General features: G+C 36.2%; 1 protein-coding gene across 1 annotated transcript in view; it reads left to right on the forward strand.

The window, feature by feature from the left end:
- The window catches only part of KYNU (kynureninase), a 119250-nt gene that overhangs the window by 91884 nt on the left and 7445 nt on the right, over positions 1-19921 (forward strand). The window contains exons 11-12 of the mRNA XM_078070744.1: positions 16158-16210; positions 18029-18114. Of these exons, the coding sequence (XP_077926870.1) occupies positions 16158-16210; positions 18029-18114 (139 nt within the window). The remainder of the gene's footprint in view (positions 1-16157; positions 16211-18028; positions 18115-19921) is intronic.

Below are 19921 nucleotides of genomic sequence, written 5' to 3' on the forward strand. Positions count from 1 at the left end.
ATTCATTTGTTCTCCAGAGGGGTGCATCAGTTTATACCCCCACAATAATACATGAATAACTCATCATCCATGTTAATAGCAAGAGAATGTATAATCTAAGTTTTAAATTTTTGCCAGTCTAAGAAGTGAACAGTGGTATCTCAATGTAGTTTTTTTTTTTTTTTTAATTTTTTTATTGTTATGTTAATCCCCATACATTACATCATTAGTTTTAGATATAGTGTTCCATGATTCATTGTTTGTGCATAACACCCAGTGCTCCATGCAGAACGTGCCCTCCTCAATACCCATCACCAGGCTAACCCATCCTCCCAACCCCCTCCCCTCTAGAACCCTCAGTTTGTTTTTCAGAGTCCATCGTCTCTCATGGTTCTTCTCCCCCTCCGATTTCCCCCCCTTCATTCTTCCCCTCCTGCTACATTCTTCTTCTTCTTTTTTTCTTTCTTAACATATATTGCATTATTTGTTTCAGAGGTACAGATCTGAGATTCAACAGTCTTGCACAATTCACAGCGCTTACCAGAACACATACCCTCCCCAGTGTCCATCACCCAGTCACCCCATCCCTCCCACCCCACCCCCCACTCCAGCAACCCTCAGTTTGTTTCCTGAGATTAAGAATTCCTCATATCAGTGAGGTCATATGATACATGTCTTTCTCTGTTTGACTTATTTCGCTCAGCATAATACCCTCCAGTTCCATCCACGTCGTTGCAAATGGCAAGATCTTATTCCTTTTGATGGCTGCATAATATTCCATTGTATATATATACCACATCTTCTTTATCCATTCATCTGTTGATGGACATCTTGGCTCTTTCCACAGTTTGGCTATTGTGGACATTGCTGCTATAAACATCGGGGTGCACGTAGCCTTTCGGGTCCCTACTTTTGTATCTTTGGGGTAAATACCCAGGAGTGCAATTGCTGGATCATATGGTAGCTCTATTTTCAACTTTTTGAGGAACCTCCATACTGTTTTCCAGAGTGGCTGCACCAGCTTGCATTCCCACCAACAGTGTAGGAGGGTTCCCCTTTCTCCGCATCCCCGCCAACATCTGTCATTTCCTGACTTGTTAATTTTAGCCATTCTGACTGGTGTGAGGTGGTATCTCGTTGAGGTTTTGATTTGGATTTCCCTGATGCCGAGCGATATTGAACACTTTTTCATGTGTCTGTTGGCCATTTGGATGTCTTCTTTGGAAAAATGTCTGTTCATGTCTTCTGCCCATTTCTTGATTGGATTCTTTGTTCTTTTGGTGTTGAGTTTGATGAGTTCTTTATAGATTTTGGATACTAGCCCTTTATCTGATATGTCATTTGCAAATATCTTCTCCCATTCTGTCAGTTGTCTTTTGGTTTTGTTGACTGTTTCCTTTGCTTTGCAAAAGCTTTTTATCTTGATGAAGTCCCAATAGTTCATTTTTGCCCTTGCTTCCCTTGCCTTTGGCGATGTTTCTAGGAAGAAGTTGCTGCGGCTGAGGTCGAAGAGGTTGCTGCCTGTGTTCTCCTTTAGGATTTTGATGGACTCCTGTCTCACATTGAGGTCTTTCAACCATTTGGAGTCTATTTTTGTGTGTGGTGTAAGGAAATGGTCCAGTTTCATTCTTCTGCATGTGGCTGTCCAATTTTCCCAACACCATTTGTTGAAGAGACTGTCTTTTTTCCATTGGACATTCTTTCCTGCTTTGTCAAAGATTAGTTGACCATAGAGTTGAGGGTCCATTTCTGGGCTCTCTATTCTGTTCCATTGATCTATGTGTCTGTTTTTGTGCCAGTACCATACTGTCTTGATGATGACAGCTTTGTAGTAGAGCTGGAAGTCTGGAATTGTGATGCCGCCAGCTTTGCTTTTCTTTTTCAACATTCCTCTGGCTATGCGGGGTCTTTTCTGGTTCCATACAAATTTTAGGATTATTTGTTCCATTTCTTTGAAGAAAGTGGATGGTATTTTGATGGGGATTGCATTGAATGTGTAGATTGCTCTAGGTAGGATTGACATCTTCACAATATTTGTTCTTCCAATCCATGAGCATGGAACATTTTTCCATTTCTTTGTGTCTTCCTCAATTTCTTTCATGAGTATTTTATAGTTTTCTGAGTACAGATCCTTTGCCTCTTTGGTTAGATTTATTCCTAGGTATCTTATGGTTTTGGGTGCAATTGTAAATGGGATCGACTCCTTAATTTCTCTTTCTTCTGACTTGTTGTTGGTGTATAGGAATGCCACTGACTTCTGTGCATTGATTTTATATCCTGCCACTTGACTGAATTCCTGTATGAGTTCTAGCAGTTTTGGGGTGGAGTCTTTGGGATTTTCCACATAAAGTATCATATCATCTGCAAAGAGTGAGAGTTTGACTTCTTCTTTGCCAATTTGGATGCCTTTGATTTCTTTTTGTTGTCTGATTGCTGTGGCTAGGACTTCCAATACTATGTTGAATAGCAGTGGTGATAGTGGACATCCCTGCCGCGTTCCTGACCTTAGGGGGAAAGCTCTCAGTTTTTCCCCATTGAGAATGATATTCGCTGTAGGTTTTTCATAGATGGCTTTTATGATATTGAGGTATGTACCCTCTATCCCTATACTCTGAAGAGTTTTGATCAAGAAAGGATGCTGTACTTTGTCAAATGCTTTTTCTGCATCTATTGAGAGGATCATGTGATTCTTGTTTTTTCTTTTGTTAATGTATTGTATCACGTTGATTGATTTGCGGATGTTGAACCAACCTTGCAGCCCAGGGATAAATCCCACTTGGTCGTGGTGAATAATCCTTTTAATGTACTGTTGGATCCTATTGGCTAGTATTTTGGTGAGAATTTTTGCATCCATGTTCATCAGGGATATTGGTCTGTAATTCTCCTTTTTGATGGGGTCTTTGTCTGGTTTTGGGATCAAGGTAATGCTGGCCTCATAAAATGAGTTTGGAAGTTTTCCTTCCATTTCTATTTTTTGGAACAGTTTCAGAAGGATAGGTATTAATTCTTCTTGAAATGTTTGGTAGAATTCCCCTGGGAAGCCATCTGGCCCTGGGCTTTTGTGTTTTGGGAGATTTTTGATGACTGCTTCTATTTCCTTAGTGGTTATAGGTCTGTTCAGGTGTTCTATTTCTTTCTGGTTCAGTTTTGGTAGTTGATACATCTCTAGGAATGCATCCATTACTTCCAGGTTATCTAATTTGTTGGCATAGAGTTGCTCATAATATGTTCTTATAATTGTTTGTATTTCTTTGGTGTTGGTTGTGATTTCTCCTCTTTCATTCATGATTTTGTTGATTTGGGTCATTTCTCTTTTCTTTTTGATAAATCTGGCCAGGGGCTTATCAATCTTGTTAATTCTTTCAAAGAACCAGCTCCTAGTTTCGTTGATCTGTTCTACTGTTCTTTTGGTTTCTATTTCATTGATTTCTGCTCTGATCTTTATTATTTCTCTTCTCCTGCTGGGTTTAGGCTTTATTTGCTGTTCTTTCTCCAGCTCCTTTAGGTGTAGGGTTAGGTTGTGTACTTGAGACCTTTCTTGTTTCTTGAGAAATGCTTGTATTGCTATATACTTTCCTCTTAGGACTGCTTTTGCTGTATCCCAAAGATTTTGAATAGTTGTGTTTTCATTTTCATTGGTTTCCATGAATTTTTTTAATTCTTCTTTAATTTCCTGGTTGACCCATTCATTCTTCAGTAGGATGCTCTTTAGCCTCCATGTATTTGAGTTCTTTCTGACTTTCCTCTTGTGATTGAGTTCTAGTTTCAAAGCATTGTGGTCTGAAAATAGGCAGGGGATGATCCCAATCTTCTGGTACTGGTTGAGACCTGATTTATGACCTAGGATGTGATCTATTCTGGAGAATGTTCCATGGGCACTAGAGAAGAATGTGTATTCCGTTGCTTTGGGATGGAATGTTCTGAATATGTCTGTGAAGTCCATTTGGTCCAGTGTGTCATTTAAAGTCTTTATTTCCTTGTTGATCTTTTGCTTAGACGATCTGTCCATTTCAGTGAGGGGGGTGTTAAAGTCCCCCACTATTATTGTATTGTTGTCGATGTGTTTCTTCGCTTTTGTTATTAATTGCCTTATATAATTGGCTGCTCCCATGTTAGGGGCATAGATATTTACAATTGTTAGATCTTCTTGTTGGATAGACCCTTTAAGTATGATATAGTGTCCTTCCTCATCTCTTATTACAGTCTTTGGTTTAAAATCTAATTTGTCTGATATAAGGATTGCCACCCCAGCTTTCTTTTGGTGTCCATTAGCATGGTAAATGGTTTTCCACCCCCTCACTTTCAATCTGGGGGTGTCTTTGGGTCTAAAATGAGTCTCTTGCAGACAGCATATCGATGGGTCTTGTTTTTTAATCCAATCTGATAGCCTGTGTCTTTTGATTGGGGCATTTAGCCCATTTACATTCAGGGTAACTATTGAAAGATAGGAATTCAGTGCCATTGTATTGCCTGTAAAGTGACTGTTACTGTATATTGTTTGTGTTCCTTTCTGGTCTATGTTGCTTTTAGGCTCTCTCTTTGCTTAGAGGACCCCTTTCAATATTTGTTGTAGGGCTGGTTTCGTGTTTGCAAATTCCTTTAGTTTTTGTTTGTCCTGGAAGCTTTTTATCTCTCCTTCAATTTTCAATGACAGCCTAGCTGGATATAGTATTCTTGGCTGCATATTTTTCTCATTTAGTGCTCTGAATATGTCCTGCCAGTCCTTTCTGGCCTGCCAGGTCTCTGTGGATAAGTCTGTTGCCAATCTAATGTTTCTACCATTGTAGGTTACATATCTCTTCTCCCGAGCTGCTTTCAGGATTTTCTCTTTGTCTCTGAGACTCGTAAGTTTTACTATTAGATGTCGGGGTGTTGACCTATTTTTATTGATTTTGAGAGGGGTTCTCTGTGCTTCCTGGATTTTGATGCCTGTTTCCTTCCCCAAATTAGGGAAGTTCTCTGCTATAATTTGCTCCATTATACCTTCTGCCCCTCTCTCTCTTTCTTCTTCTTCTGGGATCCCAATTATTCTAATGTTGTTTCGTCTTATGGTATCGTTTATCTCTCGAATTCTGCCCTCGTGATCCAGTAGTTGTTTATCTCTCTTTTTCTCAGCTTCTTTATTTTCCATCATTTGGTCTTCTATCTCACTGATTCTTTCTTCTGCCTCATTTATCCTAGCAGTTAGCGCCCCCATATTTGATTGCACCTCATTAATAGCCTTTTTGATTTCTACTTGGTTCGATTTTAGTTCTTTTACTTCTCCAGAAAGGGTTTCTCTAATAACTTCCATGTTTTTTTCAAGCCCAGCTAGTATCTTTAAAGTGATGATTCTGAACTCTAGATCTGACATCGTACTAATGTCCGTATTGAGTAGGTCCCTGGCAGTCGGTACTACCTCTTGTTCTTTTTGTTGAGGTGATTTTTTCCGTCTTGTCATTTTGTGCAGAGGAGAATAGATTAATGAGAGAACAAAATGCTAGCAGGGTAACAACGTCCCCAGAAAATATACTCTAAACAAATCAGAAAAGACCTGAAGCAGTGGGAAAAGAAAGGGAAAGAGAAAAAAAGAAAAGGAAAGAAAAAAAGAAAAAAGAAAAAGATAAAGATAAAAACAAACAAAAGCAGAACAAAACAAAACAAAACAAAAACAGAATGTGATCAAATATGATCAGGCTGGATTATAGATCAGTGCCACACACTAGATTTTGGGTGTATTTTGGTCTGTTAAAAGAAAGTCCCTCCCAAAATTTTAAAGAAAGAAAAACTTATATATGTACAAAAATAAGGGTTGATATGATGAAGGGATGGACTATGACTGTAAAGATGGAAATTATAAAAAATTTTAAAAAAGGATTTGATAAGTTGTTTGAAAAAAGAAAGAAGAGGATTAAAAAAATAAAAAAGAAAGAAAAAAAAGGGAGAGAATGTGATCAGGCAGGGGAGTAGAAAAAAACCATACACTAGAGATTTAGAGTATATTTTGATCTGTTAGAAGAAACTATCTCAAGATTTTAAAGAGAGAACAACTTATATATATATGCCAAAAATACGGGTAACTACTATGAAGGGATAGAATATGACTTTAAAAATGAAAAATAAAAATTTTTTTTTTTAAAAAGGGATTGATAAGATGTTGGTTGAAAAAGGGAAAAAGAAAAATTCAAAAAAAAAGAAAAAAGGAAAAAAGAAAAAAAGACAGTTAAAAAAAATAATTAACTTTGAAAGACTAAAGAATCATGGTAAAAAAGCCATGAATTCTATGTGCAGTGTTCCCCTAGCGCTGGAGTTCTGCCGTTCTCATTGATCGGTAAACTTGGTCTTGGCTGGCTGTTCTCGCTGATCTTCTGGGGGAGGGGCCTGTTGCCGTGGTTCCCAAATGTCTTTGCCGGAGGCAAAATTGCCCCGCCCTTGCCGGTCCGGGCTAAGTAATCTGCTCGGGTTTGCTCTCCGGAGCTTTTGTTCCCTGCAAGCTTTCTGTACAGCTTTGGAGGCGGAGAGTGAAAATGGCGGCCTCCCAGTCTCCGCCCCGGAGGAGCCGAGAACTCGGGGTCCCGCTCCTCAGCGAGCCCCCAGAGAAAAGCCGTCAGTCACTCCCGTCTCCCCGGTCTCCGGCCGCACTCCGCGCTCACCCGGCCTGTGACCGCGCCTTTCTATCTGGCACCCGACCCCGGGTGGAGTCTCCAAACCCAGCAGATCCCCGCGGTGCACTCCCGCACCTCTCCTCCCGGGGGAAGAAGGTGAGTCTCCCCGGATCTGCCGCTTGTTGGGTCCCTGCTGGAGGAGCAGTGGCCCGACTGTGCCGCGGATCACGGTTTATGGCAACCCCGAGCTGAGAGCCCGCGCCTGGGCTCCGTCTCTGCAGCCGGCTTCCCTGCTCCGGTACCTGGGAGCTCTGCCGCACTCAGGCACCCCCGGTCTTTCTGTGACCCCGAGGGTCCTGAGACCACACTGTTCCGCGAGGGTTCCACCCCCCACTTGGCCACCAGAGTGACGTCCCTCAGCGGAGCAGACTTCTAAAAGTTCCGATTTTGTGCTCCGCGGCTCTATCACTTGCCAGAAGCGGCCGTGGGAGGCCCCTCCCCCGCCGTCTATCCTCCCGAATATCACCTCGGATTCACTTCTCCGCACGTCCTACCTTCCAGAAAGTGGTCGCTTTTCTGTTCAGAGAGTTGTTGCTCTTCTTTTCTTTGATCTCCTGTTGAGTTTGTAGGTGTTCAGAATGGTTTGATCCCTATCCAGCTGAATTCCTGAGAGGAGACGAAATCCAGGTCTCCTACTCCTCCGCCATCTTGCTCCGCCCCCCTCAATGTAGTTTTAATTTGTATTTTTCTTACCTTAAGTAAGTGGAGAGGTATTCTTTTTAACATTTAAGGGGCATTTTCCTTTTCTATATGATCAATTCAGATCTTCTGGTCATTTTTCTTGGGTTATTTTTACATTATTGATCTCTAGATATTTTTATACAAAGAGGATTAACTAACCTCTTGTGACATGGGTTGAAAATGATTTTTTTTTTTTAAACAGATTGTTGTTTGATAGAACTTTCTCTTATGATTCATTAGTCTATGGAGATAATCCTATGACTTTCTCTTTAGCTTTTTAAATATAGCGAATTGTATATTAATTGATTTGTTAACACAGTACCACGTTGTTTTCATTCTGAAGTTTTGTAACATAGGAATATTTTATAGAAATATTGCTCTTCTTACTATGATTTGTTTTTCCATATGGTATTAGAATCGGCTTGTCTAGTATCCAATTAAAAAATAAAATAAAATCTTGGGGCGCCTGGGTGGCTCAGTTGGTTAAGCGACTGCCTTCGGCTCAGGTCATGATCCTGGAGTCCCGGGATCGAGTCCCGCATCAGGCTCCCTGCTCAGCAGGGAGTCTGCTTCTCCCTCTGACCCTCCTCCCTCTCCTGCTCTCTGTCTCTCATTCTCTCTCTCTCAAATAAATAAATAAAATCTTTAAAAAATAAATAAATAAATAAAATCCTTTTTATTTTTTGCTGGGATCATCTAAATTTGCACATTAACTTGAGAAGAATTGATTTTTTTTCTTGTTGGATATTATTCAAATCTTTTTGTTGTTCAGATTCAGGAGTGTTTTAAAAATTTACCTTGTTGGGGCGCCTGGGTGGCTCAGTCGTTGAGCGTCTGCCTTTGGCTCAGGTCATGATCACAGGGTCCTGGGATCGAGCCCCGCATCCGGCTCCCTGCTCCGCGGGAAGCCTGCTTCTCCCTCTCCCACTCCCCCTGCTTGTGTTCCCTCTCTCGCTGTGTCTCTCTCTGTCAAATAAATAAATAAAATCTTTAAAAAAAAAAAATAAAATAAAAAAAATAAAAATTTACCTTGTGTAGGTCTGGAAAATTTCTTGGTACTGTACTCATTTGTTGTCATTTTAAATTTTGGGTATTTATTTCTCATATTAACTTTGTGCCAAACTACTATAATAAATAATGTTTTTGTTCATACCGGTGTAAGATCGTATAATTTGAAAATAGTCATACTTTACTTTCTAGTTTCCAATTTTTATAACTGCAAAGTCTTAGTATTTTTTATTGTAAAGATTTTATTTATTTGAGAGAGAGAGGAGGGAGGAGGGAGGGAAGAGCATAGGGAGTGGGAGAAGCAGACTCCCCTCTGAGCGGGGAGCCCAATGCAGGGTTTGATCCTAGGACCTTGAGATCATGACCTGTCCTGAAGGCAGACACCACCCAGGCACCCCAGCAAAATCTTAGTATTAATTGAAAGCATGTTTAGTGTTCTCCATTAAGTGCAAATTTGACTTTTAGGCTGACAAAGATATATTTCACTGCAATAAGTGTCTTCTTATTACTATTTTGTTTCATTTTAATTTTCTTTTAATTAACAACTGTGGCAGAATGTTGAAAATGTCTTTATAGGGTCTATAGAGATGATCCTATGATTGTCTTTTTAGTTTTATTAATATAATAAATTGTATATTAATAAATTTGCTAATATAAAACCGTTTTTGCATTTCTTAAATAAACCCTTACTCTTCATAACATAACACATTATTATTTTAATGTGGTGTTTGAATCTGTTTGTGATTTTTGTATTAATATTCTTAAGTCAGATTGGCTTGTGTTTTTCTTTATGTGTGCAATTCTAACCTGGTTTGATATTAATGTTATATCTGTTCCCAAAAAAGTGTGAATCTTTCCTATACTTTTTTTTTTTTTGTATTAGTTTTGTTTTTTATGCTTTGGAATAGTTTAAATAACCTTGGAATTATTTACTCTGAAAAGTGTGGCAGAGGGCGCCTGGGTGGCTCAGTTGGTTAAGCGACTGCCTTCGGCTCAGGTCATGATCCTGGAGTCCCGGGATCGAGTCCCGCATCGGGCTCCCTGCTCGGCAGGGAGTCTGCTTCTCCCTCTGACCCTCCCCCCTCTCATGCTCTCTCTATCTCATTCTCTCTCAAATGAATAAATAAAATCTTTAAAAAAAAAAAAAAAGTGTGGCAGAATTTCCCTATGTGATCACCTTCTTTTAGGAATTTTAGATATTTGAGATGTTTCTTTATTTCTTCTATTAAAATCTGCAGGTTTCGACGTTTTTTTTTCTTTTCTGGAATTAGTTGGGATAAATAAATTCTCCGAGAAAATTAAAAAATTAAAAAGCTTTAAAACTGATTGAAAAAAATGAAAAAAAAAAATAAAACTGATTTTAGGGGCTCCTGGGTGGCTTAGTCAGTTAAGCATCTACCTTCTGCTCAGGTCATGATCCCAGGGTCCTGGGATCGAGCCCCTATTCGGGCTCTCTGCTCAGCGGGGAGCCTGCTTCTCCCTCTGCCCTTTGCCCTGCTCATGCTTGCTCTCTCTGTTGCCCTCTCTGTCTCTCTCTCTGTCTCTCTCTAATAAATAAATAAATAAATAAATCTTTAAAAAAATAAAAGATAAACCAAACCTGATTTTAGCAGTCTCTTATGATGTTCTTTCTTTTCCCTATTTTGTGATTATTCCTCTCCACAATGTTTTATTTTTTATAGTTACACTTGTGTTTTCTCAATTCATCAATATCTTTCACCTTCACCAAAATAGATTTTTTATTTATATATCATTGTAACTTATTTTATGCTTTCTAAACATTAATTCCAGCTTTTATCTTTATTAATTGTATATTACAGCTTTATTTCAGTTTATTTTCTTGTTCTCTATGACTTTTTAGTCCAATTATTGATTTATTTACTTACATTTAAAAAATGTTCCTATTGATCTGACATCTAAAGCTATGAATTTCTCTCCATGCACTATCTAGCAATATCCCAAAGATATTGATCTATAGTGTTTTCATTATTTTTAAAAGAAATTCTACCATTTCAGTTTGATCATAAAAGTAATTTGAGATAAATTTTAACTTCCCAAGTAACTGAGTGTTCTTGCTTTTTGAGTTTCTTATTAATTGCTAATTTTATTGGATTGTAATCAGAAGACATAGCCAGTAACATATCCACTTAGGAAATATTACATTATTTTGTAGTTAATTTTAGTCAGTATTTTATGAGCACTTTTAAAAAAGCTATAATCTTTATTTCAGGGCAAAGCATTTAACATTTATCAATTAGATTTACCTCTTAATTTGTATTTTGTTTACTTGATCTGTGATAGACTCAATGAGGTCAATGAAACTCTTCTGAAACCACAGGATATTTCTACTTCTGTTTAACCTCCGCTTTATGAATATTGCTGCCCTGTTTTGTGATATCTAGAAATTCATAACTGTTTTGTTTTTATTGTGAATATCTTAATTCATCAGCATTATAAAACGCCCTTCTTCAAACCATTCCATTCTTTTTGGTCTGAATTTCATCTTGTCTGATATAAAGATTGCATCCACCCTTGCTTTATTTTTGCATTTCCACTTATACCTGTGCTCATCCTTTTAGTCTGTTTCTTTCTGAATCACTCATTTTAACTGATTCTCTTTGATTTATGGTATAATCTGGTAACTTTGTCTTTCAGTATTTGAATTAAACCCATTGATTTGTATTGCTTTGATGGCTTTGTCTGGTCTTAATTCAGTGCCATTCAGTGTCAAATTTTCTGTTTTTGGATCATTTTAGTCTTTCAACATGAGATAGGTTTTGCTTTTTTGTTCACTGCTTTTCAGCAAATAGTTCTGATATTTCATATTTTAATTAAAAATTTTATTCTTTCCTGTTTTCTTCTATTAGTTTTCTTCCATGAGCAATGAAAGATTTAGCAGGTTTCCTTTCCTTCTGCCCAAATTCCCATCAGCCCATGACTTAGTCTGTTTTTTTTTTTTTTTAAGATTTTACTTATTTATTTGACAGAGAGAGACACAGTGAGAGAAGGAACATAAGCAGGGGGAGTGGGGGAGGGAGAAGCAGGCTTTCCGCCGAGCAGGGAGCCCGATGTGGGACTCGATCCCAGGATCCTGGGATCATGACCTGAGCCGAAGGCAGACGCTTAACGACTGAGCCACCCAGGCGCCTGACTTAGTCTGTTTTGACTTGCTTGGTGTTTCGTGCATATTCGTAGATCTGATTATACTTCTGTTACTTGATTTATCAAGTTTAAGTGTAGATGATCAATGAAATTATTTTATTACCCCCATTTTGCCAGTTAACCGTTTTCACATTGTCATATAACATTCTCTTTCGTTATGTTCTGTCACCTTCATTCCCACATTTGTTTAATCCTAGTCCTATAATTAAAGGCATTCAATAGTCACCACATATGTTTTTGTCATAATGTCTCTTGGCTGACTTAACTTTACCCTTATGTAGATTTTTATGAAGAATTCATGGGATCAAAGAGGCACATGCACCCCGATGTTTATAGCAGAATTATCAACAATAGCCAAACTATGGAAAGAACCCAAATGTCTATTGACTGATGAATGGATAAAGATGCGGTGTGTGTATGTGTGTGTGTTTGCGTGTATATGTATGTATATGTATATGTGTGTGTGTGGAATATTACTCAGCCATCAAAAAGAATGAAATCCTAACATTTGCAACAATGTAGATGGAAATAGAGTGCATTATGCTAAGCAAAATAAGTCAGTCAGAGAAAGACAAATGCCATATGATTTCACTCATATGTGGAATTTAAGAAACAAAACAGATGAACATATGGGAAGGGAAAAAAAAGAGGGGGAAGCAAACCATAGGACTCAGCAATAGAGAACAAACTGAGGGTGGGGGATGGGCTAAATGGGTGATGGGCATTAAGGAGCGCACTTGTTATGATGAGCACTGGGTGTTATATATAAGCGATGAATCACTAAATTCTACTTCTGAAACCAATATTACACTATATGTTAACTAACTGGAATTGAAATAAAAATTTGAAACAAAAAATAAAAACAGAGAAAAAAGAATTCATGGCAAAATATTCGTTGATCTCTTGCTTGATCAACACCAGTGGTCTTTATGCAATTTGGCTTGTCCACACATAATATTCACGCATTATGTTTTCTTTCTGTGGCAGGGGAATATTATATAGACATTTCTACATTATCCTCTTCATTGAATGGTTGCATTTGATGAATTTGAAACAAATCTAATTTTTTTTTACTTTCTTTTGTCCTCACCATTTTTGCCTGGAATCTCATTTTGTTTCTTCATCCTTAAAATCCAGTAACTTTAACAAACTTTAAATAAAAGTGACTACTCTTGATTAATGCTCTCCAATTCGCTCAATGTTGCATTTTTCAATATAGTTGATTAAAGTCATTTTTTATTCATTTTTATTCAGTCGTTGTCTTGAATTACAACTTCAAAAAAATTTTTTTTCTTCTTGCTTGCTTGCTTGCTTGTCTTCTTTGGAAATTCACTTTGGTTATGATACAACTTTCTCTCTTGACTCTTTTAAATCTTTTTTCTTTTTCTTTTTGTTTATTTTTTCTCACAGCAGTCCTCTGACCCCGGTGTCTTTTCTAGTTTCCTAACTTCCTTGCATTCTTCCCAAACTCTTTCTTTATTTCTTTTATGTGTTTTATTTTTCTTTTATGATTTTTTCTTGATTTCTGCAAGCTTGTTTTCCTCCCTCCTGTTGTCAAGCTATATCAATCCTATTCCTGCATTTCTACTGGGTATTTTTGCATCATATGAAATATTACTTCATTAAGTTTCTATTGTTTAATTTACTTACTCCTTGCTTTGCATGTTCATCAGCTTTCTGGCAACCTTTGCCTGGTGCATGTTTTTTATCTGTGCATAGATTTTTCTACTTTTACATTTTTCATGTAGAATCTTTGTGACTGCAATACCCAGTTCCCTTTTCCATTGTTCATCCCTGAATGAGTTGAATTTTCTTGGATCAGCAATCTGGGGAGACACCTGAACTGGAGGTTAGGGAAGGGGACAGGGTAGCCTTTCAGCTATCTCATTCTCTGACTACTTCCAACTGTTAGGGCTCCTCTTGTTTCTTTATATAAAAATGCCTTCTTTTCTTTTTTAATATAGCAGCCATTCTGAAAGTAATCCTGCTCATCCCTGTATTTTACTTATGGTTTTATCAAGGGGTAGCTTTTGAAATTAAAATAAAAAGAATTTGCCTTCTCTTCAGAAAGTAGTGGAACTTCCTGGAACTTTCCTGGAACTTCCTCATGTGTTAATATCACTTGGGCTTCCACTGTTCTGCCCCGATTTTCTTCTTTCACTGCTCCTACACAGCTTCTACCCATGTAAGCATTTCAGGCAGAAAAACCATGGTGTTGGGGTGGGGTGGGAGGGGTTTTTGATAGGTTTTGAGAATGAATCACTTGAAATGAGAAAAAAAAAATATTAGGAATAAGGTTTGAAAGTTATCCTTGGGCTAATAGGCTATGAATTTTTCCCTTCAAGAAAAGGGAAGCCATATGATATTTTTAAGGGTAAAAGCATTAGTTATCTTACATAATTAATCAATCTTTGCTAACTAATTCTATATATATGTTCTATATACATAGAAAAATATGTGTATATCTATAGATATAAATATATGTATGTATGTATATATTCAAAGTGTACAAAATAAGCTAATTTTTAGAATTAAAGCTTGAACTAATGAATATGGGTTAAAATTATAATTGTAGATTTTCTCTGATGCAATAACAATACATGCTCTTTAGAAAATTCTGAAAATTATAGATAAGAATAAAGCAGAAATAAAAAATTTTAACATTTTGACCAGAGTTTCATATAAATGCATTATATTTTATTGGCTTTTTCATATTTTTTATTGTTCTAAAATTGGAATAATATTCTAAATATTGTGATCTCCATTTTATTCTTTTTGAATATGTATTCTTTTAAGTAGGATTTTTTTGTGATGGCTTCAGTAATATTCCATTGTATGAAAGTAGTATAATTCATTTTATTAGCTCTCTATTAAAAGATATTTAGGTGCTTTGACATTGTAAATAGTATTGTGCTCATTGTCCTAGTACATATATCTTAATGTACTCCAAATACTGTAATCCAAATAGTACTTCGAATAAATTGGAAAGAGTAAGAGTCCTGGGACAGGAAATTATACATATTTTTCATATACATTCTCAAACTGTACTCTAGACAGGTTTTATTACTTACTATTCTCATGATTAGACAAAGTACTCATTTCTTTTTCTTTGAATCCTTGATGAAAATAGGCTTCATACTTTTTGAATGACTTTGCCAATTTGATATATGAAGTATGGTCTCATCTTTATGATATTTCACATTTTAAAAATTATTACTGAGATTGAACTCTTTTTTTTTTCTGAATTTGTGGGACATTTACATTTCTCCTTTTATAATGCCCTGTCCATGCTCTATGGCTGGGTAGCTTTGGGGGGGCATTGCCCCTTCTCTGATGAAAAAACTGGGTGAAAACTCATAGGTGGCAAGTAGCAGCCTTCTCCCCATCATTGGTTTGCCTTTTAATTTTGTCTGTCTTTTCAATACAGTATTTTAAATATTTATAAATCTATCGATATTTGCCTCTATATTTCCTTTTGTTTTTATAGTCAGAAATTTTTCTTTTCAAAACCATATAAACCTGTGAATATCTTTTCTTTATCCTTGCATTGTTTGAAATGTGACAGTTATCACTTATTAAACTGTTACGTGATCTGAGGACTGTTTTTATATTTTTTAATTTTTTTTTAAAGATTTTATTTATTTGAGAGAGGGAAAGAGAGCACATGCGAGCAGGGAGAGGGGCAGAGGGTGAGGGAGAGGCAGAGAAGCTCAAGCCGACTCTACTCGGAGAGTGAAGCCCAACCGGGGGCTCAATCTCACAATCCTGAGGTCACGACCTGAGCCCAAACCAAGAGTCTTAACCCACTGAGCCACCCAGGCTTCCTTGTTTTTATATTTTCTGTCATGTTCAATTTGTCTCCCTGATGCTTCATTCACTGGTCCTATGCACATTCATTTCATTAATTTTATAGCATGCTAATGGTATTAGATAGAGCATACTCACCATTATAGTCTTCTATTTCAAAATTTAATATTTTCACTCCTATATTCTACATAAACTGAAAAGTATTTTGCTCAGTTCTAACAAAGTACCTTGGATTTTTTTTTTTTTTTTGGCAGCATTAAAATGAAAAATTTATTTAGAGAGAACATACCAGAAATACTGAGTTACTGTTTCTCAAATTTTATATTTTTCTTTAAATTATAGTTCTTTTCCTCTGATATTCACACACACACATACATTTATATGATTTTTCCTACTTATTTATTAATCTCACTAAAATATGACAGTAATCAATTTCCTTAGGAAATTACTCAAAATTTTTCCACAATTATATAGGTTATTTTAACACCATTTCTCATTAGGGAGCCTATTGTGAAAAATATATTATTACATTAATTGCTTTTCCTTTTTGAGCTTATACTTCCGTTTTAAAATAAAAAAAACTCAACATTTTTGTTCATTTTATTTTAAATAAGAAAAAGATCCTTAAATATAGATTTTCAGATGATTTAACATCACAAAAATAATATAACTAGTAATATGAATAAATTGATTTTTATCCTCATTCTTGATAAGGTTATAAATATTAATTGCCTTATGATATCATCTAACATGTATATGCTTAAATATTTGATGACTCGTATCACAAATGGTTTTGATATACAGGCCCCAAATTCCTGTATTAATTGCAGTTATTTTTGTAGATCAAAATATCTAATGTTGTTGTTTATGTTTTAGGTTAGTGGGATGGTTTGGCCATGAACTCAGCACCCGATTTAAGATGGATAACAGTAAGTGTATTCAATTTCACTTCCCAAGTCATTTCATTTTACCTTCATTTCAATTTTCATCTGTCTTTGTATGATATGTAATATACATGCCTCATGGAGAGTGCACTTTGAAAATGCCACTGAGAATTCTTAAAATAAGAAATGACATTTCCAGAGTGTAAGACTAAGTGTTTGTAGATTTTAGCATGAATTTGAGTCTATCCCTTTGTAGGGAGATAAGTGGAAGTGAAATGTAATGTACAGGACTCAGATCTCATCAATATTGAGTACCCAAAACATCAGGCAATGAGGACAGAAAGGAATTTTTTGCTTGTAGTTAGACCCAGAGAGACTTAGGTGTCAATCCCACTTTGCTGCTTAATCGTTTTGTGATGCTGCACAAATTATATCATCTTGGGTTTTTTGTTTTCTGTTTTGTTTTCCTTCTTGCATATCTAATGTGAATAGTAAAATCTATGTCAGGGTTTGATTTGAGAGTGAGACAGGTTCGTTTTTAGCTCTCTTTTTTTTCAGTTTTTCCTTTTGTGGCTTTTGCCACACACCAAACAATAGCAGTTGAACCCCAGCAGGTAGAAATAAAAGTACAACATGTGCAGTGTGCTCCCAAACTGCCTTACTTTTTCCTGAGTGACTGACCCTATTCTTCAATCACGTCGGATACAGAAAGCTGCTTAAATGTTTTGAGAGTTTCAGTTCAACTTTCCCCTTCAGACTGCTACCAACCTGAATTACTATTTTAAATAAATTCGCATTTGTAAAAACCAAGATGCAAATGATCAAGATGGGCTCTTCCAGTCAAATCAAGAAACCTGTATTTTATCTTGGCTGCTGGAATAATTAGCTCTGTTAATATGCCAGTTACTTAAATTTTTTGTGGTGGGTTTTCTTATCTGTAAACAAGAGAATTGGACTAGATCAGGAGTGGGCAAAGTCTCTCTGTGAAGGGCCAGAGATGAGATATTTTAACCTTTTGGGGCTATACTGTTCTGTGGCAAATACTCAGTGCTGCCATTGTACTTCTAAAGCGGTCGCAGCCATAAATGAGTGAATGTGGCTATGTTTCAATGAAACTTTATTTACAAAAATAAGTCGTGGGCCAGATTTGGTCCCCAGTTCAGCCCTGGATTAGATACATCTCTAAAGACCTAGCATATTCTAATGCTCTTTTAGTCAGTCTTAGCTTTAATTTGATCTCCAACTAGCAATTTAACTCTATTGGATTTGACTTGCTACTATTCAATCTAATTGATTCTAATTAGGATAATATCTGCTATTAATTTACCTCTTAAATATATCATACTTAGGCAGATCATTTTTTTAAAAGCCTTTTTTTTTTTCCCTAGGTGAAGCCACTTGACCTAATAATCCTAGTGCTAAAAGTCACCTTCCTAGGTCATTTCATTCATATTTCTGCCTTTGGATGGCATTACAATTACAAGCCACTAAAATCTTGATGTTTTTCTCTCACTGACATGGTTTCATAGTGGAAAAGCAAAGCATGGGGCACAATAAGGAATGCTGGTTTGGGAGTGGGAAGACAGAGGATGAGATCCAGAATTCTTCTACAAAAGGTCATTTTTTATGTGCCTAAGAGCTCTAGGGTGTGGGGGCAGGGGAGACAGACATTGCAGGTGAAGGGGAAACATGCCACTATTTTAGGTCCATGGAGTTTCTCTTAAGTATCTCAGAAAACTTAGGAATAAAAGCTTTTAAATCTTACTCTTTTTCTCTCTACTACTTTAGTGTCATAAAAAAAATCCATAGAGGACATTTTTTAAGGTACATTCTATAATAAACGACATGATGTTCATTTTTCAGAACTGCAGTTAATCCCTGGGGTCAGTGGATTTCGAATTTCAAACCCTCCCATTTTGTTGGTCTGTTCCTTACAGGCTAGTTTAGAGGTAAGTGATCTATGCTTCAACCTCCCCACATCTTTACCTATTTCTTTACCTGACTGTGACCTACTGTAGGACCTTCTCTGCTAAACAGCAAGATTAATGAACAATGATCAAAGGCCAGTGTTCTCCTTCAGGGCAGTGACTGTGGGCTAATTGCCATCTCCTTTTTCTATCTCCAGCCCCAGCACTGTGCTTGGCACATAATAAATGTTGTTGGCACTTGATAAATGTTTTGGAACTGACCCGGGGATACATATTTTTATTTCCACTTAGAATTTGTGTGAACTTAAATAAGTTGTTTAGTCTTCTCATGGTCTTTCTCTTACAAAATAACCATACAATATTTAATTCTTGATTAATTCACTCATTCAACATTTATCTATTAAGAAAGTATTATGTGCCAGACATTGTTGTGATTACTGGGAATTCTGCTTCTGCTGGTTCTGTGAGTCAGTGAATCCACAAACTGCCATGTCACAAAACTATAGGAAGACATACTTTAAGGAAAAAAAATAGAAATCATCAAAGTAAACCAAAGATTGAGCAAAGGTGTCTCTTGAAGTAAGTGGATTTTTTTTTTTTTTTTACTAGAGTGTCTATGCCATTATATTCTTGTATAATCTCTACTATTACTGGCTCAATACATATTTTTTAGTAAATTCATATTTTTAGTTAAATTTAGTTTCACCCTAAACAATAATATCCAGGGAATCAGTTTGGTTTTCTAGATGTGCATATCTACCTTTCTACTTATTTATATAGATAGATACTTATCTACTTTACCTATCCACTTATATCTATATTATATTCATATGTATATCTATGTAACTTAATTATTTGGATATTAATTTCAGGATGAGACTAAATTTGTTTAAGTAAATATGTATTAAATGATTATATGCTGTATAATTAATATTAACACATATACTAAGTAAATATATTTTATATACACACAGAGTAAAATGTATTTTAGGTAAATGTGGGGCTTTTTTGGTAAATAGAGTTTCTAACAGAGATTTTAAATATATAGCTATTCAAAAGAGAATTTGACTTTTTTAATTTAAAATGTTTTAAAATCATCTAGTTTTTGATATTTTAGGAAATCCTGTTGTTGAGTATTTCAGAATGAATGACTGGATAAAGACTTCCAGAATCTCTTCTAAACCTAAATTCTAGGATTGTGAACACGCATAGCAGTTTCTCCTTTTGGCCACAGGATGGCAGTGTCAAGTTCTTTTTTTATACAACTTCACCTCTAGACAGTGGTAATCAACTCATTTCACTTCATCCCAATTTAAAAAGCACCTACTCAGTGTGACCACTAGATGGAGCTTGTGTTGTTTTCGCTTTTTGGCCGTTTTTTGGGTTTGTTTCTTTTTTTTTTTTTTTAATTGAAAATAGACCCAGTAACAAGATTTTTTAAGCCAGTGAAAAAATTTTTAAAAATTTTTTTGGGGGGTAGTGAGGGAATCTACTTAGCAAGTCAGATAATGATATTTGAATTGTTTTTATGATATCTATTCAGAGAAACTCTTCTGTTAAATGTTTTATAACGAAATAAAATTTTGCTCGCTTTGCAAGTTTGTATCAGGAAAAAAATGAAATTTGGTATGAAAAGCACCAAGGTGTACCTTGGGAAGAACTAGTATTTAAGGTTTTTCCTCGATTTTCCTTATTTTTGCAAATGAGTTCTCAGCCAGATCTAGAAATTTTAGACACTCTAGTATGTTTCTGCAGTGGACTGGTTTCAAGTATTTACCCCTTCTGCCATGAAAAAGAAGTCACATTCTCAGTTTTCCTACCACTGGTT

Source organism: Halichoerus grypus, chromosome 4 (genome assembly GCF_964656455.1).
Source record: "Halichoerus grypus chromosome 4, mHalGry1.hap1.1, whole genome shotgun sequence".
In the NCBI taxonomy this organism is placed as follows: domain Eukaryota; kingdom Metazoa; phylum Chordata; class Mammalia; order Carnivora; family Phocidae; genus Halichoerus; species Halichoerus grypus.